Genomic DNA, 27,003 nt, shown 5'->3' with positions numbered 1-27,003 from the left:
CTGTTTCAGTATAAACTCCCTGATTAAAGTGTCACAAAAGGGTGCCCAATAACAAAAAGATGTCCCTGATGAAGGGGTCAGTTAAAGGATCAATCAGGGAATCTTTTCCTTGTATTTAACCGGGAGTTTCTCTCGCACTCCTGGGGACGGACTGCTGGCTCTCTGTTGGAATTGTAAATGTAGGGATTTTGCTGAAGAGATTTCTGCCTCCTGAGGACTTACTCCAGTCGCCCTGTCTCACCTGGAACTAATCTCCTGCAGCTTCGCATCATCTGTGCCCCTTCGCGTTCTGTTCACCTTGAGGAGATCTCCTTAATCCTCTTTACACGGCTTAGGACTCTCCCAGCAATCCTCCCTTGCTCCTCCCAGCCCCTTCACGTGTGGGCGTTTGGAAAGGTTACCTCAGGAAAGGCTTAAACTGCAAAGCTGGCAAATATAAGTCAGGCACAAAGAAATCCAATGTTTAAAGCCTATTTGTCAGTGTCACAGGTAGGCTTACATTCACACTGCAATGAAGTTACTGCGAAAATCCCCTAGACGGCACACTCCGGCGCCTGTTCGGGTACGCTGAGGGAGAATGCACCCTAACCAGCACATCTTTGGGAGGAAACCGGAGCACCCGGAGGAAACCCACGCAGACACAGGGAGAACATGCAGAGTCCACACAGATAGTGACCCCGAGCTGGGAATCGAACCCAGGTCCCCGGCGTTGTGAGGCAGCGGTGCTAACCCACTGTGCCAACCGTAATTTTGTAATTGTTTTACCCAGAGAGGTTTGGATTTTTAGTGATTGTGTATAATCTCCAAACCTCGACCTCTCCCTCCTCTTTTAAAGTGAAACCTGCCACTTTGACCAAGCTTTTGATCTCCTGTCCCCAGACCTTGTGCGACTACGTTGTTATTCGCTCCTGTCCAGTGCCGTGGGATGTTTACGTGTGTTCAGGGGGCTATATAAATGCAAGTTGTTGGAGTTGTAAGCTCAGAGGTGAGGAACAGCCACTATAAAATGTCTGACATTTTTCTGGGGAGGGGAAGCGGTGGGGAGGGTGGGGGGGTGGGGTGGGGGAGGGGAAATTAAAGGGAACTGGAGGAGATAAGCAAGCTGCAAATGGTAAAAGCATGCAGCGTCCAGGAATGTGAGGCGACCTGAGCGGATGGAATCGGACACTCCCTCCCAGGTAGACATTGCACTGATATGGATCCGGGTGGTGTTCCAGCCACATGGGGTTGGGTCTGTCCAGGAATGTCTGCAGGGAAGATTCTCCACATTCTCATTCACTGAATATTGTCAGCAAGGCACAGGTTCAAGGTTGGGGCTGGGTAACACACAGAGAAAGCACTCGTAGCACCCGCCATGACCGCAGGCTCCCAGAGTGCTTTGCAGCCAATCATGTACCTCCCCAGAGTTGTCCTGTGGGAAACATGGCGGCCAATTTGTGCACAGCAAGCTCCCACAAACAGCATTGTGATATCAACAGGCGAATGTGTTTTAGTCGGGCTAAGTGTGAGTGTGTGTGTGTGTGTGTGTGTGTCTGTGTGTGTGTGTGTGTGAGAGTGAGTGTGTGTGTGTGTGTGTAAGTGAGTGTGTGTGTGTGTGTGTGACTGTGTGTGAGTATGTGTGTGTGTGTAAGTGAGTGTGTGTGTGTGTGAGAGTGAGTGTGTGTGTGTGTGTGTGACTGTGTGTGAGTATGTGTGTGTGTGTAAGTGAGTGTGTGTGTGTGTGAGAGTGAGTGTGTGTGTAAGTGAGTGTGTGTGTGTGTGTGTGAGTGTGTGTGTGTGAGTCTGTGTGTGTGTGTGTGTGAGAGAGAGTAAGTGTATGTGTGTAAGTGAGTGTGTGTGTGTGTGTGAGTGTGTGTGTGTGAGTGTGAGTGTGTGTGTGACTGTGTGTGATATGTGTGTGTGTGTGAGTGTGTATGAATGTGAGAGTGTGTGAGTGTGTGTGTGTGAGCGTGTATGAATGTGAGAGTGTGTGTGAATGTGTGAGTGTGCGTGAGTGTGAGTCTGAGTTTGTATGTGTGTGTGTATGAACGTGAGTGTATGAGTGTGTGCGAGTGTGTATATGTGTGTGAGTGTGTATGTGTGTGGTGAGTTTGTGTGTGTGTGAGTGAATGTGTGTACGTGAGTATATGTGTATGTGAGTGTGTGTGTGTGGGTGAGTGTGAGTTTGTATGCGTGTGTGTGTGTGAGAGTTTATGAGTGTGTGAGTGTTCTATGAGTGTGTGAGTGTGCACGTGAGTGTATGAGTGTGTGTGTGAGTGTGAGTGTGTGTGTGTGTGTGAGAGTCTGTGTGTGTGAGCGTGTGTGTGAGAGAGTGTGTGTGTGTTTGTGTGTGTGTGTGAGAGAATGTGAGTGTGTGTGTGTGAGTGAGAGAGTGTGTGTGTGAGAGCGTGTGTGTGTGTGTGTGAGTGTGTGTGTATGAGTGTGAGTTTGTATGTGTGTGTGTATGAGAGTTTATGAATGTGTGAGTGTGTGTGTGTGAGTGTGTATGAATGTGTGAGTGTGTGTGAGTGTGTATGAGTGTGTGAGTGTGTGTGAGTGTGTATGAGTGTGTGTGTGAGTGTGTATGTGTGTGGTGGGTTTGTGTGTGTGTGAGTGAGTGTGTGCATGTGAGTGTACGTGTGTGTGTGGGTGAGCGTGTGAGTGTGTGTGTGGGTGAGTGTGAGTTTGTATGCGTGTGTGTGTGTATGAGAGTTTATGAGTGTGTGAGTGTTGTATGAGTGTGTATGAATGCACACGTGAGTGTATGAGTGTGTGTGAGTGTGAATCTGAGTCTGTGTGAGTTTATATGTGTGTGTGTGTGTGAGTGTGTGTGTGTGTTTGTGTGAGTGTGTGTGTGAGAGAGAGAGTGTGTGTGTGAGAGAGAGAGTGTGTGTGTGAGAGAGTGTGAATGTGTGTGTGTGAGAGAGAGAGTGTGTGTGTGAGAGAGAGAGTGTGTGTGTGAGAGAGTGTGAATGTGTGTGTGTGAGAGAGAGAGTGTGTGTGTGAGAGAGAGAGTGTGTGTGTGAGAGAGTGTGAATGTGTGTGTGTGAGTGAGAGTGTGTGAGAGTGTGTGTGAGTGAGTGTGAGTGTGAGCTGGTGATGATTTGGGTGTATTTGCTGCCCTCTGTCCCTCTCGATGTTGTAACCGGGGTTTGGAATTCCCCCTCTCCGTGTTATTGGGTTGATGATTACGGATGTGTCAACACACCCAGTTCACCGGGTGGCCAATCCCATCTCCACGTCATCAGCAACGTTGCAGCAATGTTGTCTCTGCGACAGCACCAGAATTACACCCTGCTGTTTCCCGCCCAGGAAGAAGTCTCACCACACCAGCTTAAAGTCCAACGGGTTTATTGGGTAGCAAAACGCCACTAGCTTTCGGAGCGCTGGTCCTTCGTCAGGTGAGTGGGGAACTCCCCACTCGGAGCAGCTCTAGTGGCGTTTTGCTTCCCAATAAACCCGTTGGACTTTAACCTGGTGTGGTGAGACTTCTTACTGTGTTTACCCCCAGTCCAACGCCGGCATCTCCACATCCTGTTTCCCACACCTGCAGGGTGTCCCTTTAAATATTATCCGAGAGGGAAAGGGAACTGATGTCATGGGAGGAGGGGCATGTCAGCACTTTCAATTCAGCCGTGTCTCGGGAGGAAGGTCTGAATTGAAACTAAGGATTGAGGGGGATAGATGATAGCGAGGGCTGTGGCAGATTTGGAGCGGATGTTGCGAGGTTACAAGGGGACAGATTGAGAATCACTGTGCCAGGTAATAACTTCCACTCGCTTCCCCGTGTCAAACCCTCTTAAAGAGACCTGAACCATCTAACCATCCAATTATAATGTTGACAGCAGGCCTGATAGGGTGAGTTTGGTCTAGGATTATTGTATAACCATAGCAATTGTGATAACACATCCTGTAAGTAGGTGAGTAATGGCGTTGACCCATTGTATACCAAGAGATCGCCTGTCGCAAAAAGGTGTTTGGTTTAGAATCATCGAACCCTACAGTGCAGAAAGAGGCCCTTCGGCCCATCGAGTCTGCACCGAACACAATCCCACCCAGGTCCTACCCCCATATCCCTACCTATTATACCCTCTAACCTACACATCCCTGGACACTAAGGGGCAATTTCTTAACAGAGCCCATCAACCTAACCCGCACACCTTTGGACTGTGGGGGGACAACCGGAGCACCCGGAGGAAACCCACGCAGACACGAGGAGAATGTGCAAACTCCACACAGACAGTGACCCGAGCAGTTTGTGCTTTAAAAACTTGCACACAGCCCGGGAGAATAAAACCAGCGTCAAACACATCAGCGGTGCAAAGTCCGACACTTTTCGTTTGGTTTATTATTCAAGTATGTATTAGCTTACAGTGAAAAGTATTGCTTCTTGCGTGCTGTGCAAAGCATACCATTCACAGGGGAGAAGGGAAGGAGAATATAGTACGGCAGTTACCGAGGTGTGGTTTGATTTATTATTGTCGCGTGTACTGGTACATAGTGAAAAGTATTGTTTCTTGCGCGCTATACAGACAAGGCATACCGTTCATAGAGAAGGAAAGGAGAGAGTGCAGAGTGTAGAGTTACAGTCACAGCCAGGGTGTAGAGAAAGATCAACTTAGTGCGAGGTGGGTCCATTCAAAAGTCTGACGGCAACAGGGAAGAAGCTGTTCTTGAGTCGGTCGGTACATGACCTCAGACTTTTGTATCTTTTTCCCGATGGAAGAAGGTGGAAGAGAGAATGTCCGGGATGTGTGGAGTGCTTAATGATGCTGGCTGCTTTACCGAGGTAGCGGGAAGTGTAGACAGAGTCAATGGATGGGAGGCTGGTCTGTGTGATGGATTGGGCTACATTCACAACGCTTTGTCTTGTTTGCGGTCTTGGGCAGAGCAGGAGCCCAGACCAAGCTGTGATACAACCAGAAAGAATGCTTTCTATGGTGCATCTGTAAAAGTTGGTGCAAGCCGTAGCGGACATGCTGAATTTCAATGAGGCTAACAAACCTTCCTCCGCTCGCGGATTCTCAGTGGGTGAGTGGGACCGTCCTCGGAGCTGGAAAAGCGAGCGGGGGTCAGTTACTGAGTGCTGGAGGGTCCCAGGGTCTCGGGGTTCCCTCCAAGCCAGGATTGGGAACCTCAGGGCCGACAGCAGCTACCCGATCAGGAGAGAGGGGCTGCATTTGTGTAGCCCCTTTTCACCAGCCACCAGGGAGCCTGACGGCCAATGAGATGTCATCGCTGTTGCAATTTGGGAGACGCGGCTGCTGAATCGAGCACAGCAAGATCCCACAGACACGCTGGCCAGTTTTTTTACTGATGTTGGTTGAGGGATGCCTGGGGGAATCAGCGTTGCTGCCTCACAGCACCGGGGATCCGGGTTCGACTCCTGGCTTGGGTCACTGTCTGCACGGAGTCTGCACGTTCTCCCCATGTCTGCGTGGGTTTCCTCCCACAGTCCACAAGATGTGCTGGTTAGGGTAGATTGGCCATGATAAATTCTCCCTCAGTGTACCCGAACAGGCACGGGAGTGTGGTGACTGGGAGATTTTCACAGTAACTTCATTGCAGTGTTAATGTAAGCCTACTTGTGACACTAATAAATAAACTTCAAAGTTTAAAGCACTCAGCCCCAAAAGGACGGAATTCTCCCACCTCACCGGTGGGGGGAACGGGGGATGGGGGATGGGGGGGGGGGTGGGGGGGGTGGTGGAGTATCCAGCAGGAGCCAGACAGTCAAGAAGCCCGCTGGCTGTAACAATAACTTACAATCTTCCCAACAGCGGGGGACTAATGGCAGGTTACCCCACCCCTCCCAGCTCCTCCCTCCCCCCCCACTGCCTCATGGGGTGAAACCCATAAAGTTTATTTATTAGTGTCACAAGTAAGGCTTACATTAACACTGCAATGAAGTTACTGTGAAAATCCCCGAGTCGCCCACACTCCTGTTCGGGTTACACTGAGGGAGAATTTAGCACGGCCAATGCACCCTATCCAGCACGTCTTTCGGACTGTGGGAGGAAACCGGAGCACCCGGAGGAAACCCACGCAGGTACGGGGAGAACATGCAGACTCCGCACTGACAGTGACCCAAGCCGGGAATCGAACCCAGATCCCCGGCGCTGTGAGGCAGCAGTGCTAATTACTGTGCCACCCATCATCTGCATCTCGCGAATGATTATTTAAACAACCGAGCGGGAATCCCATCAGGCCATTCGATCTTGCCAGTGAGACTTTAGGACGGGAAAACCTCTTACGTTTTGTCTTGTTCCCACAGAATGAGTAGCCAGAAGCCATTGCTCTGTGACTGGCTAATCCAGCAGATAAACAGCGGCCTTTACCCTGGTCTGCGCTGGATTAATGTAGAGAAAACACGGTTCCGGATCCCGTGGAAACACGGTTCAAGGCAGGATATTTCTGCAGAAGATACCAAGATATTTGCGGTAACGTCTATCTGTTATTTATCCACAATGTTTATGATTTATTTTTCTAAAGTAATCTACTGAAAGAGAAAACACTTATATGTGTATATTCAGCAGGGTAAGGATCGCTCACTGTGTAACTGTATACAATCCCTGTATATTCAGCAGGGTAAGGATCTCTCACTGTGTAACTGTATACAACCCCTGTATATTCAGCAGGATAAGGATCATTCACTGTGTAACTGTATACAATCCCTGTATATTCAGTAGGGTAAGGATCTCTCACTGTGAAACTGTATACAATCCCTGTATATTCAGCAGGGTAAGGATCACTCACTGTGTAACTGTATACAATCCCTGTATATTCAGCAGGGTAAGGATCACTCACTGTGTAACTGTATACAATCCCTGTATATTCAGTAGGGTAAGGATCTCTCACTGTGTAACATTATAGAATATCAGCTTATTCAGCAGGGTAAGGATCACTCACTGTGTAACTGTATACAATCCCTGTATATTCAGTAGGGTAAGGATCTCTCACTGTGTAACATTATAGAATATCAGCTTATTCAGCAGGGTAAGGATCACTCACTGTGTAACTGTATACAATCCCTGTATATTCAGCAGGGTAAGGATTGCTTACTGTGTAACTGTATAGAACACCAGTTTATTCAGCAGGGTAAGGATCGCTCACTGTGTAACTGTATAGAACACCAGTTTATTCAGCAGGGTAAGGATTAATACATATTCTATGTCCTGCAGGCTTGGGCCATAGCAAGTGGCCGGTACAAACCAGAGGTCGACTCCCCTGACCCTTCCGTATGGAAGAGAAACTTTCGAAATGCTTTAAATAGGAAGAGCCAGTTTCACAGAGTGATGGACAATAAGAATGACCCTGTTGACCCCCATCTGATTTACGAGATCCGCAGTGTTGGTGAGTAGTGGGAATCCCAGATCCCAGACTTCCCTCACGGTTGCACTGGACTGTATAGAGGGGGATCGTGACCTATGACCCTCAAACTCAGAGATCCAAATCATGCCTAATGCCTGCTGGGATGATGGATAGAGGGAATGCTGGAAACACGCACATCAGACAGATTTTGTAACGAGGGAGAGAGACAGAGACAGAGAGAGGAAAACAGTAAGGAGTCTCACAACACCAGGTTAAAGCCCAACAGGCTTATTTGGAATCACGAGCTTTTGGAGCGCTGCCCCTTCATCAGGTGAGTGGAGGTTAGTTCACAAACACGGAATATACAGACACAGACACAATTGCAAGATAGTTACAGATTATCCCTCTCTCCATGCACAATGTCTGTACCTGTAAAGACTTGATTACATGTAAAGAATCACATTCTTCACACTCTAATCTGTAATTATCTTGCAGTTGTGTCTATGCCCATATATGCCATGTTTCCGAACTAACCTCTGCTCACCTGATGAAGGGGCAGCGCTCCAAAAGCTCGTGATTCCAAATAAACCTGTTGGACTTTAACCTGGTGTTGTGAGACTCCTTACTTAGAAGGAGAGGTTGAGGAGGTTTGAGGCCTGGACTCATTGGACTTTAGAAGAATGAGATTGAGACACATCGGATTATCGTAGATAGAATTATAGAATCCCTACAGTACAGAAGGAGGCCATTTGGCCCATCAAGTCTGTACCAACCACAATCCCACCCATATTTTCCCATAACGCCCACATATTTACCCTGTTAATCCCCCTGACGCTAAAGGTCAATTTAGCATGACCAATCAGCGTGACCAATTACATCTAACCCCACACATCTTTGGACCGTGAGAGGAAACTGGAGCACCCGGAGGAAACCCACGCAGACACGGGGAGAACGTGCAGACTCCGCACAGACAGTGACCTAAGCCGGGAATCGAACCCGGGTCCCTGTCGCTGTGAGGCAGATCTGGGTGCCCTGTTTAAAGATCAGATAAACCACCCGCACCCCCTCCCCCCACCTCCACCACCCCCCCACCCACCCCCCAACCCCCACCCGCCACCCACCCCACAATGGAGCTGTCAGGGGCGGCCCTCCAACACCCTGTGGTGGGCAGGCTGGGAACGTCCTCACCCCCCCTCAGGTTTAAACCATAAGCTGTAGGAGCAGAAGTAGGCCATCAGGGGGTGGCACAGTGGTTAGTGCCAGGGTCCCAGGTTCAATTCCCAGCCTGGGTCACTGCCTGTGTGGAGTTTGCACATTCTCCCCATGCCTGCATGGGTTTCCTCCCACACTCCAAAGATGTGCGGGTAAGGTGGATTGGCCACACTGGGCACCTTAGTAGTAGGGAATTAACTGGGTGAATATCATAGAGGTTTACAGCGTGGAAACAGGCCCTTTGGCCCAACTTGTCCATGCTGCCCTTTTCTCTAAACCCCTAAGTTAGTCCCAATTGCCCTCATTTGGCCCATATCCCTCTATACCCATCTTACCCATGTAACTGTCTAAATGCTTTTTAAAAGACAAAATTGTACCCACCTCTACTACTACCTCTGGCAGCTCATTCCAGACACTCACCACCCTCTGGGTGAAAAAATTGCCTCTCTGGACCCTTTCATATCTCTCCCCTCTCATCTTAAGCCTCTGCCCTCTAGTTTTACACTCCTGTAGCTTTGGGAAAAGATATTGACTATCTCGCTGATCTGTGCCCCTCATTATTTTATAGATCTCTATAAGATCACCCCTCAGCCTCCTACGCTCCAGGGAAAAAAGTCCCAGTCTATCCAGCTTCTCCTTATAACTCAAACCATCAAGTCCCGGGAGCATCCCGGTGAATTAAATCTTTTCTTTATTGTGGGGTCGTGGGAATGGGGCCTGGGTGGGATTGTGGTCAGTGCAGACTCGATGGGCTGAATAGCCTCCTTCTGCGCTGCCGGGATACTAAAATACAAACACAACACGCCCGATCAGAACCAAAACCCATTCCTCCCCCACTCACACAACGGGAGTTGGCATTCTTATCAAATCATTCGTGATCTCATTGAAAGGTGAAGCAGATTCGATGGGCCGAATGGCCTACTCCTGCCCTTCTGGTTTCACCCCGAAGGCGGAGAATTTTCCACCCTGTCTGCCACGGTTAACCTCGGGCGGTTTTGGGGTGAGTGCGACTGTGATATCCTGCCGGAAGGTTCCGTTACTGCTGACGCGGAACGGACGGGGGTGGGGGGGGGTGGTTGCTGAAATCCGCGAGTTACTCCGACCCACAAAGCTGACTCTCTTCCGTTGCATTCTGAACCTTCTTCCTCCACAGTGCCAGGGGCCAGTGCTGAGGAGGACAGCGAGGACACCAACCCTGACATTGCCGACGTCAGCCCAGGATTTCCTCCCAACTCATCCTTGAACCCGGTACAACAAGGCCGTTTTACACTTTCACTGAAATAACCGTGATGTGGAGATGCCGGCGTTGGACGGGGGTGGGGCACAGTAAGGAGTCTCACAACGCCGGGTTAAAGTCCAACAGGTTTATTTGGAATCACGAGCTTTCGGAGCGACTGCCCCTTCCTCAGGTGAGTGGAGGTAGGTTCACAAACACGGAATATATAGACACAGACACAATTGCAAAATAATTACAGGTTATCCCTCTCTCCACGCACACTGTTTGTACCTGTCAAGACTTGATTCCCTGTAAAGACTTGCAATTGTGTCTCTGTCTATATATGCCGTGTTTCTGAACTAACCTCCAGTCACCTGACGAAGGGACAGCGCTCCGAAAGCTCGTGATTCAAATAAACCTGTTGGACTTTAACCCGGTGTTGTGAGACTCCTTACTGCGCCAAAATAATATCAGTTCCTGGAGGATTCTTTGCCCCAAGTCGAGTTTTACAACACAGTTTAAAGTTTAAAATTTTATTTATTTGTTGGCATCACAAGCAGGCTTACATTAACACTGCAGTGAAGTTACTGTGAAAATCCCCCAGTTGCCACACACTGTTCGGGTACACTGAGGGAAAATTTAGCACCCTAACCAGCACAACTTTTGGGCTGTGGGAGGAAAGTGTGGGGAGCCCCCCCTGGAGGGAACCCACGCAGATACGGGGTGAACATGCAGTTTTCGCACAGACCCAAGCCAGGGATCAAAACAGGGTCCCTGGCATTGTGAGGCAGCAGTGCTAACCACTGTGCCATCGTGCCCCCTGACACAGGCTGAAATAACCCCTCTGAGGCCGGTATCCCTTCAGCCAACTTAGATTTGTTGACATAGTCAGCAACCCTCAGGCAGGTATGTCCTCATCCAGAGCACAGACATTGAGCACCAGTAACCCCAACACTCCACATTACAGACGGCACGGTGGCACAGTGGTTGACACTGCTGCCTCACAGCGCTGGGGAGCAAGGTTTGACCCCCAGCTTGGGTCACCGTCTATGCAGAGTCTGCACATTCTCCCCGTGTCTGCCTGGGTTTCCTCCGGCTGCTCCCCACACTCTGAGGATGTGCGGTTGGGTTGATTGGCTAAATGCTGAATTGCCTTAGAGTTAGGGGGAATTAGCAGGGTAGGGTTTGGGTAGGATGGTTTTCAATGTAGACTTGATGGGCCAAATGTCCTCCATCTGCACTGTAGGGATAATTCTACGATTTATCAGTGATTAATTTATATTGATGACCTTCCATATATTCCAGTCTTGCCCATAAGAGGGAGCATTTCCTGTGTCCATTAAACCCCTTCAGGAATTTTGCGGTAACTTAGTTGCCTCAATTTTCTGGTCCAAGACTCTCAGGCAATCTGATTGTTCCCAAAAAACATAGATCGTAAATCGTCATGGTAACCAACTAGGCCGAGAGCCTCCCTCCCCTTTCACCAGAGGGTAGATCTGAGGGTGAAGGAATGCACCATAGAAAGCATTCTTTCTGGTTGTATCACAGCTTGGTATGGGCTCCTGCTCTGCCCAAGACTGCAAGGAACTACCAAAGGTCGTGAATGTAGCCCAATCCATCACGCAAACCAGCCTCCCATCCACTGACTCTGTCTACACTGCCTCGGCAGAGCAGCCAACATAATCAAGGACCCCACGCACTCTGGACATACTGCCTTCCACTTTCTTCCGTCGGGAAAAAGATACAAAAGTCTGACCAACTGACTCAAGAACAGCTTCTTCCCTGCTGCTGTCAGACTTTTTCTCTACACCCTAGCATTCTGCACCCTCCCCTTCTCCCCTGTGTACTCTATGAATGGAATGCTTTGTCTGAATTGTGCGCAAGAAACAATACTTTCCACTGATTTGATTTTGATCTGATTTATTATTGTCACATGTGTTAGTATACAGTGAAAAGTATTGTTTCTTGCACACCATACAGTCAAAGCATACTGTTCATAGAGTACAAAGGGGAGAAGGAAAGGAGAGAGTGCAGAATGTAGGGTGTAGAGAAAGATCAACTTCATACAAGGAGGTCCATTCAAAAGTCTGACAGCAGCAGGGAAGAAGCTGTTCTTGAGTCAGTCGGTACGTGTCCCCAGACATTTGTATCTTTTTCCTGTTGGAAGAAGGTGGAAGAGAGAATGTCCAGGGTGCGTGGGGTCCTTAATTATGCTGTCTGCTTTGCCGAGGCAGTGGGAAGTGTAGACAGAGTCAATAGATGGGAGGTTGGTTTGTGTGATGGATTGGGCTACATTCACGACCTTTTGTAGTTCCTTGTGGTCTTGGGCAGAGCAGGAGCCCAGACCAAGCTGTGATACAACCAGAAAGAATGCTTTCTATGGGGCATCTGTAAAAGTTGGTGAGAGTCGTAGCGGACATGCCAAATTTCCTTAGTCTTCTGAGAAAGTAGAGGCGTTGGTGGTTTTTCTTAACTATAGTATTGGTGTGGGGGTGACCAGGACAGGTTATTGGTGATCTGGACAGCTAAAAACTTGAAGCTCTCGACCATTTCTACTTCATCCCCGTTGATGTAGACAGGGAAACGCATTGAATCCGAATACGTGTAGCAATAGTGAACCAGATCAAGGAAGAAGTTTATCTCAGTTATGATCGGAATTGATTTTATGCCTTGTGTTCCTCATACTTTGACCTGTGGAGTAATCTTCTCACATTTTCCAACAGGAGACGTTAGCAAGCAGCTTGAACAACATGGCGATATTAGACCCATCACCAGGTACATGATTCTCCCCTCCTACCTCAAGGGCACCAAAGCTAGGCCTAGGCCTAGATCATAGAACATTACAGTGCAGAAAGAGGCCCTTCAGCCCATCGAGTCTGCACCGAACACAATCCCACCCAGGCCCTACTCCCATATCCCTACATATTATACCCACTAATCCCTCTAACCTAGGCATCCCTGGACACTAAGGGGCAACTTCTTAGCATGGCCAATCAACCTAACCCGCACATCTTTGGACTTTCTTTGCCAAACACATCGCCCCCCCCCCAACCCCACCCCATCGAAGAATCGCTTGCTAGGGGATGTTTACCCTTCTACTCTAAGGGACCAAGAGTAATCCAAGCACCCATGCCCCCCACCCAACTCCCAAGAGTTGAGTTGTAGGCTAGGAATGACAGAAACCAATTTGAGGCCTACTCGACAGTCCACTGGGCAGCCTGCTGGGCGAGGGAAGAGAGGTGTTGGGCAAACTGTCCTCACTCATGAGGAATAATTTGTCTGCCTCTCCTCTAATGGTTATGACTGACCTTTTGCCCTCTCTCATTCAATAAATAGCGCTCCCCTCTCAGGCTCAGAAGGTCAGGGGTCAATGCCCACTCCTGATTCTTGAGCCTCATCGATGGACAGGGCGATCGGTTGATCTGGAGGATTGAGAGTGAGGAGAGTGCGTGCGTGGGATTTTAATTTTTGTAGGTGCAGAATTAGGCCATTCGGCCCATTGACTCTGCTCCGCCATTCGATTGTGGCTGATATGCTCCTCATTTCCATTTCCCTCCTTCTCCCATTGCCAAATAAAAATCTGTCTAACTCCCCCTCAAATATACTCACTGTCCCAGAACCCACCACACTTTGGGGCAGTGAATTCCACAGATTCATAAGCTTTGGGAGAAGTAGTTTCTCCTTTAAATTTTCTGCCCCTTATCCTCAGACTCTGATCTCTCGTCCTAGAATGTCCCACGAGAGGAAACATCCGCTCCACATCTACTTTATCCAGGCCTTTTATCATCTTGTAAACCTCAATCTGATCTCCCCTCATTCTTCTAAATTCCAGAGAGTATCGGCCTAAACTGTTCAATCTCTCTTCAATCGACAAACCCCTCATCTCCGGAATCAATTTAGTGAACCTCCTCTGAACTGCCTCCAATCTTTCCTCAAATAAGGGGACCGAAACTGTGCACAATACTCCAGGTGTGGCCTCACCAGTATAGTTCCAACAATACTTCCTTACCTTTATATTCTATTCCTATAAACGCCACCCTCTCACTGAAATGAAGTCCCTTGGGGTGGCAGAGGTAAAGAAGCAGGCTCTTGGTGAGGGTTGGGTGCTCTGCGGAGAAAGACGTCCGATCGACAACCCGTGACGTCGCAAGTTCCGCCTTCAACAGATTGCACTGACTTTCATTCCAGTTTGACTGAGTTCCCCAGTCGCCAGGTAGCCCACTCACTTGATCATTCAGTCCAGGGTAATGTAGGCCTTTGATCTGTCTGCCCTTTGGCCTATCTGCCCTTTGACCTGTCTGCCAAGCGGGGGTAGTGGGGGGGCATCTTTCTGTGAGACCCAATGGCCCTCTCTGAATGGAGCAGCCAATCAGATCAGGAGTCAGTGTCCGGGTGTCCAACTGGGGCATTGCAATTCTACCACAGAGGCTCCTCTGGATTTGGGCTCAGGTATTGGATTCTCACCCCCGCCCCACCCCCACCCCTTCCAACCCCCACCCCTTCCAACCCCCCGTAGCCTCACACCAGCTGGGAGAGCATCAAGAGGGGAGAACCCTGTCTAAATCGCTCTAACAAAGTCTCTCTCATTTCAGAGTACGATGGACAGGGCCTCACGGCGGAGGATTTCATGTCTTTGAGCCCTGGCTGCTACACCCCAGACTACACTGAGTCTCCACACTGTCTGACTCAAGCATATCCCGCCCTCCCTGGTGCATGCGAGGGTGCTGCTTGCGCGATGCCTTCTCTGGTCGGGGATTCCAACATCGAGATGCCAAATGTTGGTGCCTTCCAAACACAGATGAGGGAATTCATGCCAAATGGTGATCTTGGTTAGTGTTGGCGTTATGACCTTTTTTATTCTCTCCTTCGCCTGTGTTTAAACCATTCTCCCCCGCCCCCCCCACCCCCCCTACACCCCCCAACACCCCCCACCCCGCTACCCTCTACACCCCCCACCCCCCTACCCCCTACACCCCTCTACACCCCCCCACCCCATTCTCCCCTGCCTTCTCCGCCCCCATAATCCCCCCACCCCATTCTCCCCACCCACGTAAACCCCCCACCCCCTACAGCCCCCCACCCCATTCTCCCCCGCCCTCCTACTCCCCCCACCCCCTACACCCCCCCACCCCATTCTCCCCCGCCCTCCTACTCCCCCCACCCCCTACACCCCCCCACCCCCTACACCCCCCCACCCCCCTACTCCCCCCACCCCATTCTCCCACACCCTACTCCCCCCACCCCCTACTCCCCCCCACCCTGTTCTCCTGCCATCACTTTATGAATGCTTGGCAAGTTTGACCCTGAGTCCCAGATTCCCCAGCCAATGGGAATGTTTCCTCTCCATCGTTCCTGTTCAGCCCGGTGACCCATATGAAACAATTTGCGAGTCATTAACGCTGGCGCGAGGTATCAGAATGTACCTCATTGGCTGGAAAGTACTTTGGAACTTTGTAAAAGACACTGAAGAAATCGCAGTTCCTCCTTCAATGAGTCTCTCCTCAGAGTCTATTTATTTATCAGTGTCACAAGTAGGCTTACAATGAAGTTACTGTGAACATCCCCAGTCTCCACACTCTGGCGCCTGTTCGGGTTACACTGAGGGAGAATTTAGCACGGCCAATGCACCCTAACCAGCAGGTCTTTCAGACTGTGGGAGGAAACCGGAGCAAACCCACGCAGATACGGGGTGAATGTGCAGACTCCTCACAGACAGTGACCCGAGCTGGGAATCGAACCTGGGTCCCTGGCGCTGTGAGGCAGCGGTGCTAACCCACTGTGCCACCCGTGCTGCTCAAAAGATGGTGCATCAGCAGTTGGTGGCTTTGCAACCTGTTTTTAGTGCATTGCTGAGGGTGGTTTTATTAAAACCCTGTTCTCTGTCTCTCTCTCAGCAAAAGATTGCTTATGGTTGAAGAAACATAGAGTAGAATCACAGAATCCCTATGGTGCAGAAGGAGGCCATTTGGCCCATTCAGCCTTGGCAAGCTACACTGTTGGAGAGTCTGTGCAGACTTGATGGGCTGAATGGCGTCTTCTGTGCTGCAAGGATCCTGCAAGAGGTGATATAAACTAGCACCGTACACCCTTCAGAAGAAGGCCATTCAGCCCATCGAGCCTGCACCAACAACAAAGGATACTTTGAGTGACATTTTCAAGACTTTCTAAGAACTGACAAGAGTCGCTGGGGAGACACCTATTGGCTGGAAGGGTCTAGGATTGAGGGGAGGGGAGGGGAGGGGGTCAGAGTCTAAAGGGAGAGAGCCAGAGATTTCCGGAGTGAAAGTGGGGGATATTTTTCGAGGAGATGTTTGGGATTCTCTTCCTCACACGGCCAACAGATCAATTAACAATTTGGAATCTGACTTTGATAGACTCATCTAAAGACAGTAACGAGTGGGGGGGTGGGAGGGGGTGCGCAGTGGGGTCAGTGGGGGCGGGGGTGTGCGGGGGTGGGTGTGGGGATGGGGGGCATTCCCTGCCGTCGCCACGCCTTGTTTCTCGTGGCGGAGGCGGTGCACCATTGCCTGGTTGTGGGATCGTTCCGGCCGAGGGTTATGGGCGACACACCTCCTGCTGTGTTGCTAAGCGGTGTTTGCGTTCAGGCCTTCCTCTTCAGAGCAACAGAGAACAGGACTTGCATTTGGATAGCGCCTCTTTTCTGGCCCTCGGGATGTTGCAGACCTCGTTGATTGCTGTCGGTGAGTTATTATGGTGGCACGGTAGTTAACACTGCTGCCTCACAGCACCGGGGACCTGGGTTCAGTACCCGGCTCGGGCCACTGTCTGTGCGGAGTCTGCACATTCTCCCCGTGTCTGCGGGGGTTTCCTCCGGGTGCTCCAGTTCCCTCCCGCAGACGTACATTGCTAAATTCTCCCTCAGTGTACCCAAACAGGCGCCGGACTGTGGCGACTAGGGGATTTTCACAGTAACTACATTGCAGTGTTAAGGTAAGCCTTATTTGTGACGCTAATAAATAAACTTTAAACCTTTACCTTGGAGCAGCCGTTGTATGGTACGGGTGAGCTGTTACTGATGAGGTAGGCTGAAGGATGTATCGGCCAGGGCGTAACTTCAGGCTGAAGGGACGATCTTTTAAAACAGAGATGAGGAGGAATTTCTTCAGCCGGAGAGTGGGGAATCTGTGGAACTCTTTGCCGCAGAAGGCTGTGGAGGTCACTGAGTGTCGTTAAGATGGAAATAGATAAGGTTCTTGATTAATAAGGGGATCAGGGGTTATGGGGAAAAGAATCAGGATGCGTAAAGTATCAGTCATGATTGAATGGTGGAGCAGATGGCCTGAATGGCCTAATTCTGCTCCTATGTCTTATGGTCTTGTAATCGAAGACACACTGACTATTGGAGATGAAATGAGATGCAGCAGTTCCAGGCTGTTCACACAGTGACACCCGTTTGTCTCTCCGCAGTTACCGAGTTTGAGGTGAAGATTTTCTACCGCGGGAAGTTGGTGCAGGAACAGATCGTAACGAACCCCTCTGGCTTCCGGCTTTTCTACAACTCAGCCACCGCCTTCCCCCACCTTCAGGATCTTCCGTTCCCAGACCCCTCCAGCACCCAGATCATCGACCAGCAGCAGATCAAATACACCAACCGGCTGCTGGACCGTCTGGACCAGGGGCTGGTTGTGGAGGTGCAGAACACGTGGATCCGCGCTCGCAGGCTGGGCAGGTGCAAGGGCTTCTGGTCGATGACGGAATACCCCACCGGCTCCGAACCTCAGCAGATTTCCAGCCAGGAATTCACCACCCTGCGCGACCTCCAGCAGTTTCTCAGAGGTGAGTGACCAGCCGAGGGTTTGATGCAACACAGTTGACAGTAACCTCCGGGCGTGCAATCACAGGCCGCTATTTTACAGCGAGTGAGGCTCGTAAAACCCCGCCCGAGGCCAACAGAGAATCCTGTTCTGTCAGCCTCACTCGGCCCAGGATCGGGGCGGGACTGCTGGTAAAATTCCGGCTATAGAATCCCTACAGAAGGAGGCCATTCAGCCCATCGAGTCTGCGCTGACCACAACCCCACCCCAGGCCCTATCCTCATAACCCCATGCATTTACTCTAGCTAGTCCCACTGACACTAAAGGGAGAATTTAGCACGGCCAATCCACCTAACCCGCACATCTTTGGGGTGTGAGAGGAAACCGGAGCACCCGGAGGAAACCCACACAGACATGGGGAGAATGTGCAAACTCCACACAGACAGTGACCCGGGGGTAGAATTGAACCCAGCTCCTGGGCACGGTGGGGCAGCAATGCTAACCACTGTGCCAGCCAACTGTCGTGTTTTTTAATTCGTTCATGGGGCATGAGTGTTGCTGGCTGGGCCAGCATTTATTGCCCATCCCTAGTTGCCCTTGGAGGGCAGTTGAGAGTCAACCACATTGCTGTGAGTCAGAAGTCACATGTAGACCAAACCAGGTAAGGACAGCAGAATTTTTTCCCTAAAGGACATTAGTGAACCAGATGGGTTTTTCCGACAATCGTTTCATGGTCATCAGTAGATTCTTAATTCCAGATTTTTTTTTATTGAATTCAAATTCCACCGTCTGCCGTGGTGGGATTCGAACCCGGGTCCCCCAGAACATTCGCTGAGTCTCTAGATTAATAGTCTAGCGATAATACCACTGGGCCATCACCTCTCCACTGTTGAAGGCATGTCTCTCGGACTGTGGGAGGAAACCAGAGGACCCGGAGGAAACCCACGCAGACGTGCAGACTCTGCACAGACAGTGACCCAAGCCGGGAATCGAACCCAGGTCCCTGGCGCTGTGAAGCAGCAGCGCTAACCACTGTGCCAGCATGTTACACCACTGTCATTGATGAAGACACACTTTCAACCTTATGATTCAAAGGGTCAAAAATGAGAACAATCGGGGTCCTTTTCATTCAATATTTTTCTAAAAATCTGAACTGTAAAGATTGTCTCAGCAGCGGTGACCATTACAACTTGTCGATTGTTGGAAAAACCCATCTGGTTCCTTTAGGGAAGGAAATCTGCCGTCCTTACCCGGTCTGGCCTACATGTGATTCCAGAGCCACAGCAATGTGGCTGATTCTCAACTGCCCTCTGAAACAGCCGAGTGAACCACTCACTTCAGGGGCAATTAGGGATGGGCTGAATGGCCTCCTTCTGCGCCGTAGGGATTCTATACCGACCCAGCCAGCGACACCCACATCCCATGAAAGAATTTAAAAATTGCTGCCTTAGGTTGGAGTTCTCCAGTTGCCAAGGGTACGAGATAATCACAACTCGTTTACAATGTTCCAAGAGAAACTCTGGGGAAACCTGCACCGAGTTCGGAAACCAAATTCCCCAATATTCCAAACCCTCCACCGGAATACTTGTTCACAGAGAACTGTAAATATTCTAAACCACCCTCCACTGAAATACTTGTTCACAGAGAACTGTAAATATTCTAAACCATCCTCCACCGGAATACTTGTTCACAGAGTACTGTAAATATTCTAAACCACCCTCCACCAAAATACTTGTTCACAGAGTACTGTAAATATTCTAAACCACCCTCCACCAAAATACTTGTTCACAGAGTACTGTAAATATTCTAAACCACCCTCCACTGAAATACTTGTTCACAGAGTACTGTAAATATTCTAAACCACCCTCCACCAAAATACTTGTTCACAGAGTACTGTAAATATTCTAAACCACCCTCCACCAAAATACTTGTTCACAGAGTACTGTAAATATTCTAAACCACCCTCCACCAAAATACTTGTTCACAGAGTACTGTAAATATTCTAAACCATCCTCCACCAAAATACTTATTCACAGAGTACTGTAAATATTCTAAACCACCCTCCACCGAAATACTTGTTCGCAGAGTACTGTAAATATTCTAAACCACCCTCCACCGAAATACTTGTTCACAGAGTACTGTAAATATTCTAAACCATCCTCCACCGGAATACTTGTTCGCAGAGTACTGTAAATATTCTAAACCACCCTCCACCGAAATACTTGTTCACAGAGTACTGTAAATATTCTAAACCACCCTCCACTGAAATACTTGTTCACAGAGTACTGTAAATATTCTAAACCACCCTCCACTGAAATACTTGTTCACAGAGTACTGTAAATATTCTAAACCACCCTCCACCAAAATACTTGTTCACAGAGTACTGTAAATATTCTAAACCACCCTCCACTGAAATACTTGTTCACAGAGTACTGTAAATATTCTAAACCATCCTCCATCAAAATACTTGTTTGCAGAGTACTGTAAATATTCTAAACCACCCTCCACCAAAATACTTGTTCACAGAGTACTGTAAGTATCCCAAACCATCCTCCATCAAAATACTTGTTCACGGAATACTGTAAATATTCTAAACCATCCTCCATCAAAATACTTGTTCACGGAATACTGTAAATATTCTAAACCATCCTCCATCAAAATACTTGTTCACAGAGTACTGTAAGTATTCTAAACCATCCTCCACCGAAATACTTGTTCACGGAATACTGTAAATATTTTAAACCTCCCTCCACAGAAGTACATTTTCAGAGTACTGTAAGTATCCTAAACTTTGCTCCACAGAAATACATGTTGACAGAGTACAGTAAATATTTTAAACCTTCCTCCACAGAAATACATGACTTCCTGGTCAATGGTGGTCGCTCTCCCCTCTTGTCGATTTGGATCTGCTGTGGGGAGCTCTGGCCAGATCCTGACCATAAACCCTGGACTAAAAAGATGATCATGGTTCAGGTAAGGCCGAACTTGTGGTAATGTCACAGTGAGGCACAAAAATTCACGTCTCTTGTTTCCATCCCCGCCCCGCTGCCCCCAGAGACCATTCCAGTGACTATCGCCATTAGAAACCTCCCCAGGACCTGCAGTTCATTCGTCCACACTGCCCACAAAACCTACATAACCTATTTGGACGGGTACATGGATAGAAAAGATTTAGAAGGATACGGCTGAACACAGGCCAATGGGACTAGTTCAGTTGAGGAAACCTGGTTGGCATGGACAGGTTGGGCCGAAGGGCCTGCATCCATGCTGTACATCTTTATGACTCTATTTGTATGGGATTTGTAATAACTAAGGAAGCTGGAACTGAACAGTATTTGATTCTCAAAGCAAAAATCAAACCACAAGCCGTTGGTACATGTACACACGTCCCACCCGGGACGCTAGAATGATGGACCCACTCAGGAGCCTGCTTTATAAAAGGATCGGGATACGACTTCCACCTGTTTAGGGAATTACCTATCACCCACAGAGCTCATAATTCACAAGTCCCGTTGGGGGGTCAATCAGGGATTCCCCGGGGGCTATCCCAGGATTAGCAGAAACAGCAGGCCATTCAGCCCCTCTAGCCTGTTCTGCCATTCAGTTAGCTGATCTGTTCCTCAAATCTGACCTTTGCTCCATACCCCTCAATAGCTGCTTTTGTTGGATAAGGGTCCGTGAAGCGCTATTCAAAAGGTGCTATGGAAATGCAAACTGAGACCAAGACAGGAAGTGCTGGAGAAACCTAGCGGGTCTGACAGCATCTGTGAGAGAGAGAATAGAACAAGGAACTTGCAACCTTGGTTCTATTCCCTCCCCGCAGGTGCTGTCAGAACCCGCTGAGATTTTCCAGCATTTTCTGATTTTGTTTCAGATTCCAGCATCTGCAGTATTTTGCTTTTATCTCAAGTGGTTCCTGGGATCTGCCATTATGGAAGTTAAGTTACAACAACTATGTCTATTCTCCTTGCTATCCGGTAATTAAAGTTTAGGAGATTAGGTACCCACTGTGCATTAATCCTCAGCACCATCCTTAACTTCTTGAACATCTGCACCGTGGCAACAACTCTCTGAAGTCCTGTGTCTGTACTAATGGGGGGGGCGGCACGGTAGCGCAGTGGTTAGCACTGCTGCCTCACAGCACCAGCGACCTAGGTTCGATTCCCGGCTTGGGTCACCGTCCGTGCGGAGTCTGCACGTCCTCCCCGTGTCTGCGTGGGTTTCCTCCGGGTGCTCCGGTTTCCTCCCGCACTCCGAAAGACGTGCTGGTTCGGGTGCATTGACTAAATTCTCCCTCGGTGTAACCCGAACAGGCGCTGGAGAGTGGCGACTAGGGGATTTTCACAGTAACTTCGTTGCAGTGTTAATGTAAGCCTACTTGTGACGCTAATAAATAAACTTATTAGCTATGAGGAGAGGTTGGATAAACTCGGATTTGTTCTCACTGGAACGACAGAGGTTGGGGGTGGGTGGGGTTGGGGTGGGGGGTGCGACCTGATAGAGGGCCACAAGATTATGAGCGACATGGACAGAGTGGATCATCAGATGCTCTTCCTTAGGGTAGAAAGGGAACATAGGTGTAAGGTTCGTGGGGAAAAGTTTAGAGGAGATGAGTGAGAACATTAGCATTCGGAGCAGGAGTCGGCCATCTGGCCCCTCGAGCCTGCCCCACCGTTCAATAAGATCGTGGCTGATCTTTTTATGGACTCAGCTCCACTTACCCGCCCGCTCACCATAACCCTTAATTCCTTTACTGTTCAAAAATCTATCTATCCTTGCCTTAAAAACATTCAATGAGGGAGCCTCAACTGGGCAGGGAATTCCTCAGATTCACAACCCTTTGGGTGAAGAAGTTCCTCCTCAACTCAGTGAGGCAAGTATTTTACACAGAGGGTGGTGAATGTCTGGAACTCGTTGCCCGGGGAGGGGGTGGGAGCAGGTACGATAGCGACATTTAAGGGGCAACTGGGCGACTACATGGATAGGATGGGAATGGAAGGATACGGACTCCGTAAGTGCGTACGTGATTGGCGCAGGAGGGCGGAAGGGCCTGTTCCTGTGCTGTCCTGTTCCTCGGTCTTTGTAATGTCTTCTCTTCTCCCTCATCCAGGTGACGCCTGTAGCCTTCAGGATATTACATGAGTTAGCACTCGGAGTGGGGGCCTCCTCGCTGCGGAGTGAGACGGTGGATCTACAGCTTTCCGACACTCTGTCCTCCTCCAGCTTCCTCTCCATCCTGGAGTCGTACATGGACATCAACTAGATGAGGGCTCCCTTCTCGGGGGGCAGCTTGCCGGCCGGTAACTCCATACCTGCCCTGTCGGTTGTCACAAGCTGAACGTTTAACCTGGGTGGGCAATGCAGAGAGCGTGGGTTCAAATCCCGGCACGGTCAGGTGTGGGGAGGGTGGGCGAGAATTTGGAAGTTTAAAATTGGCTAAGAAATGATCCGCGACAGATTGCGAAGCACTCAGATTGTTAGGGAGACCCTCTCGAATCATTCCTGTTGTCGTAACATAAGAACTGGGAGTAGGAGTAGGCCATTCAGCCCCTCGAGTCTGCTCCGCCATTCAGTACAGTTATTATGGATGACACAATGGGTTAGCACTGCTGCTTCACAGCGCCAGGCACCCAGGTTCGATTCCCGGCTTGGGATCACTGTCTGTGTGGAGTCTGCACATTCTCCCCGTGTCTTCGTAGGTGTACTCCGGTTTCCTCCCATACTCCAAAGATGTCACCTGAAGTAGATTGGCCATGCTAAATTACACCTTAGACTCCAAAGAACAAAGAAAATTACAGCACAGGAACAGGCCCTTTGGCCCTCCAAGCCTGCACTGACCATGCTGCCCGACTTAACTAAAACCCCCTACCCTTCCGGGGACCATTCCCCTCTATTCCCATCCTATTCATGTACTTAAGACGCCCCTTATACGTCACTGCTGTATCCGCTTCCACTACCTCTCCCATCAGCGAGGTCCAGGCACCCACCACTGTCTGTGTAAAAAATCTGCCTCGTACATCTCTTTAAAAACTTGTCCCTCGCACCTTAAACCTGTGCCCCCCCGAGTAACTGACTCTTCCACCCTGGGGAAAAGCTTCTGACTACCCACTCTGTCCATGCCCCTCATAATCTTGTAGGCTTCTATCAGGCCACCTAAGATGTGCATGTTGGGTGGATTGGCCATGCTAAATTGCTCCTTAGTGTCCAGAGATGTGCAGGTTCGGGGGATTGGCCATGGTAAATGTGTGGGGGTAGGGGAACGGGGAGGGGGTTGGCCCTCAGTGACATACTGTGTCAGGGAGCCAATGCAGACCCGATGGGCCGAATGGCTTCTTCTGCACCGTAGGGATTCTATGATTGCGACAATCTATTGCGACAGCTGCTAAGGGTACGTGAGTGCATTGCTACTTTTATTTAATACCATTGACCAGAGGCTGTCACTGAGTTACTCTGAGTGGCGAAAGGACGTTGTTTCAACTTGGAAGTTTAACTGCGTGTAAGAATTTTTCACTTTGTGGCACTATTGTGTAAAAACAATCCACGTTGAAGCTGGTTACTGTCACAGTCGGTGTCACAATGAGAGGTCGCACTTGATTAGGGTCACACCCCACCTTCTCTTGACCCTGGAGCAATCTGACCAGAGATGTGTTAACAAAATTTGAATGTTCTCACCTAGTGGATTCAAGCAATCTTCCTGCAAACAATTTGAACTATCCCGGCTGCAGATAGATCCTTAAGACAGTTACTGGATATATTCCACGTTACTTCTCTTTAACTCACCTCATCACAATTTCTTCCATTCCTTCCTCCCCCCTCTGTCTAATGAGCACAATTTTTATTCATTTGTGGGACATGGGCATCGCTGGCTGGTCCAGCATTTATTGCCCATCCCTACTTGCCCTTGGAGGGCAGTTGAGAGTCAACCCCATTGCTGTGGCTCTGGAGTCACATGTAGGCCAGACCGGGTAAGGACAGCAGATTTCCTTCTCTAAAGAGACATTAGTGAACCGGATGGGTTTTTCCGACACTGATTTCACAGTCGTGGGTAGATTCTTCATTCCAGATTGAATTCGAATTCCACCGTCTGCCGTGGCAGGATTTGAACCTTTGTCCTCCCAGCTTCACCCTGGGTCTCTGGCTTACTTGTCCACTGCTAATACCACCAGGCCTCTGCCTCTCGTGCCTTAACCAACACCATCCTCCGAGAGAAGTATAATATGCAAAGCTACTGTTCAAACCTGTTCAATGGAGAGTTACAACGCTGAACAAGGCCATTCAGCCCACTGTGTTTGTGCTGTCCTTCACCCCACACTCCAGGCTTTAGTCCACAGCCCTGTTTTCCAGCAGTTCCTGTCCAGCTCCCTTTGAGAATTAGGGAGTCAGCTTCCAGCACCTCTTCAGATCCCCAACAATTCTGAGCGAAAAATATTCTCCTTATCTCCCCCGCCATCTTTATTCCAACGATTTTAAATCTGTGTTTATTCAGAGTCACTTGTCAGAGGGGAGGATTTCCCAATTAAAAACCCCTCATCACCTACATCTACTTCTGATACTAATAAACTAACAAATGGGATGCACTCAGTAACAAGGTATGATGTCCTTCAAACCTTCCCCCCCGACCCCATCAGTGAGCGGAGGGGTGAGGGGAGTCACCCTCAGTGGGTAGGATCAGAAAAGCCCACCCAACATTCCGGCTTGGTGATCCATAGCTTTCTCTCGATAGATTTTTTCGATGAAGGGTTACGGATCCGGTAGATGGAGTTAAGATGCAAGTCAACCATAAACTAATAGCAGAACCAGCTCCAGAAGCACTTATAGGGCAGAGAAGGCTGATGGGGGAATTGATTGAGGTGTATAAGATCCTGAGGGGTATGGACAGGGTGAGTAGGGAGTCTCCTTGGTTGAGGGGGCTGAGTTTCAGGGTGATGGGCAGGAGATTCAGAGGGGATTTGGGAAAAGGTTTTTTCACTCAAGAGGGTGGTGGGAATCTGGAATGCGCTACCTGGGAAGTGGAGGGTGGAAAATGTACAACCTTTAAAAAATATTTGGACAAACTCTTGAAGTAACATTCAAGGATATGGGACAAGTGCAGGAAAATGGGATTAGATTGATTTGATTTATTATTGTCACACGTATTGGGATACAGTGAAAAGTATTTGATTGATTATTGTCACATCTATTAGTATATGATGAAAAGTATTGTTTCGTGCATGCTATACAAAGCATACCATTCATGGAGAAGGAGAGGAGAGGGTGCAGAATGTAGTGTTACAGTCATAGAGAACGAACAACTTAATGTGACGTAGGTCCATTCAAAAGTCTGACGATGGCAGCAGGGAAGACGCTATTCTTGAGTCGGTTGATACGTGACCTCAGACTTTTGTATCTTTTTCCCGATGGAAGGTGGAAGAGAGAATGTCCAGGGTGCGTGGGGTCCTTAAACATGCTGGCTGCTTTTCCAAGGCAGCGGGAAGTGTAAATAGAGTCAGAGGATGGGAGGCTGGTTTGCGTGATGGATTGGGCTACATTCACATTGTCGTACCTTCAGTGGTGGTTATTATTGGTGCCGACTCAGCCTGAAGGGCCTTCTCTGCATTGTATGACTTTATGGATGGTATCTGTTCCTACTGCAATGCCAACTTGCCCCACTGCTGCAAGGGTCACGATCCGGGAACTCCCTCACTAACAGCACAATGGATGTATCTACACCACACGGACTGCGGTGGTTCAAAAAGGAAGCTCACCACCTTCTCAAGGGGCAGAGTGGGCTATAAATGCTGGGTCCAGCCAGTGACACCAACAGGCTGTGAAAGAATTAAAAGAAGGGGACCTTCGTGAGTTGGTATAGAAATGCGGCAGGAGGAAATAACAAAACAAGATGAAGTCCAAGATTTAAAATTCCTACATGGCATTGGCAGGATCCTTTCCTTCTACAGACCAAAAGGTGGCACAGTGGTTAGCACTGCTGCCTCACAGTACCAGGGACACAGGTTCGATTCCCGGCTTGGGTCACTGCCTGTGCGGAGACTGCACATTCTGCCTGAGTTTCCTCCCACAGTCCGAGAGACGTGCTGGGTTTGGTGAATTGGCCATGCTAAATTCTCCCTGTGTACCCACACAGGCAGCGGAGTGTGGTGACTAGGGGATTTCCACAGTAACTTCATTGCAGTGGTAATGTAAGCCTTACTTGTGACACTAATAAACGAATGGTACATACGCAGGAAGAAGGTATGATGTCCCCCAACGCCCCACCCCGCTTTGTTTGACAGTGCACCACATTAAGGTCAGGCACATGGAGGCAGGGACACTGATCTAAGGTGTTTGTCCAGAGGTGTAGTGGGGGGGGGGGGGGGGGCGGAATAAGAAGGAAACCATTCTTTTTTAATGCAGTGTGCCATCGTGATTTGGAACTCACGGCCCAGGAGGATGGTGGAAGGGGTGAAGATCAATGATTTGAAAAGAAAATTGGATGGACGCTTTATGAAATAAAGTTGTGGGGCTATGGGGATA

General features: G+C 49.3%; 1 protein-coding gene across 1 annotated transcript in view; it reads left to right on the top strand.

Moving 5' to 3' along the window:
• irf3 (interferon regulatory factor 3) overlaps positions 1-26,840 on the top strand; it is a 43,731-nt gene extending 16,891 nt beyond the window's left edge. The window contains exons 2-9 of the mRNA XM_080217289.1: positions 6,254-6,419; positions 7,161-7,332; positions 9,656-9,750; positions 12,442-12,493; positions 14,311-14,547; positions 17,147-17,515; positions 20,345-20,466; positions 22,604-26,840. Coding sequence (XP_080073415.1) covers positions 6,254-6,419; positions 7,161-7,332; positions 9,656-9,750; positions 12,442-12,493; positions 14,311-14,547; positions 17,147-17,515; positions 20,345-20,466; positions 22,604-22,756 — 1,366 coding nt within the window. The 3' untranslated portion in view covers positions 22,757-26,840. The remainder of the gene's footprint in view (positions 1-6,253; positions 6,420-7,160; positions 7,333-9,655; positions 9,751-12,441; positions 12,494-14,310; positions 14,548-17,146; positions 17,516-20,344; positions 20,467-22,603) is intronic.
• Positions 26,841-27,003: the final 163 nt, after the last annotated feature.

The sequence above is a fragment of the Carcharhinus amblyrhynchos genome, chromosome 35 (genome assembly GCF_965287045.1).
Source record: "Carcharhinus amblyrhynchos chromosome 35, sCarAmb.v2.hapA, whole genome shotgun sequence".
Taxonomy (NCBI): Eukaryota; Metazoa; Chordata; class Chondrichthyes; order Carcharhiniformes; family Carcharhinidae; genus Carcharhinus; species Carcharhinus amblyrhynchos.
Note: the sequence above shows the minus strand (reverse complement) of the source record. Positions and strands in the feature narration are given on the sequence as shown.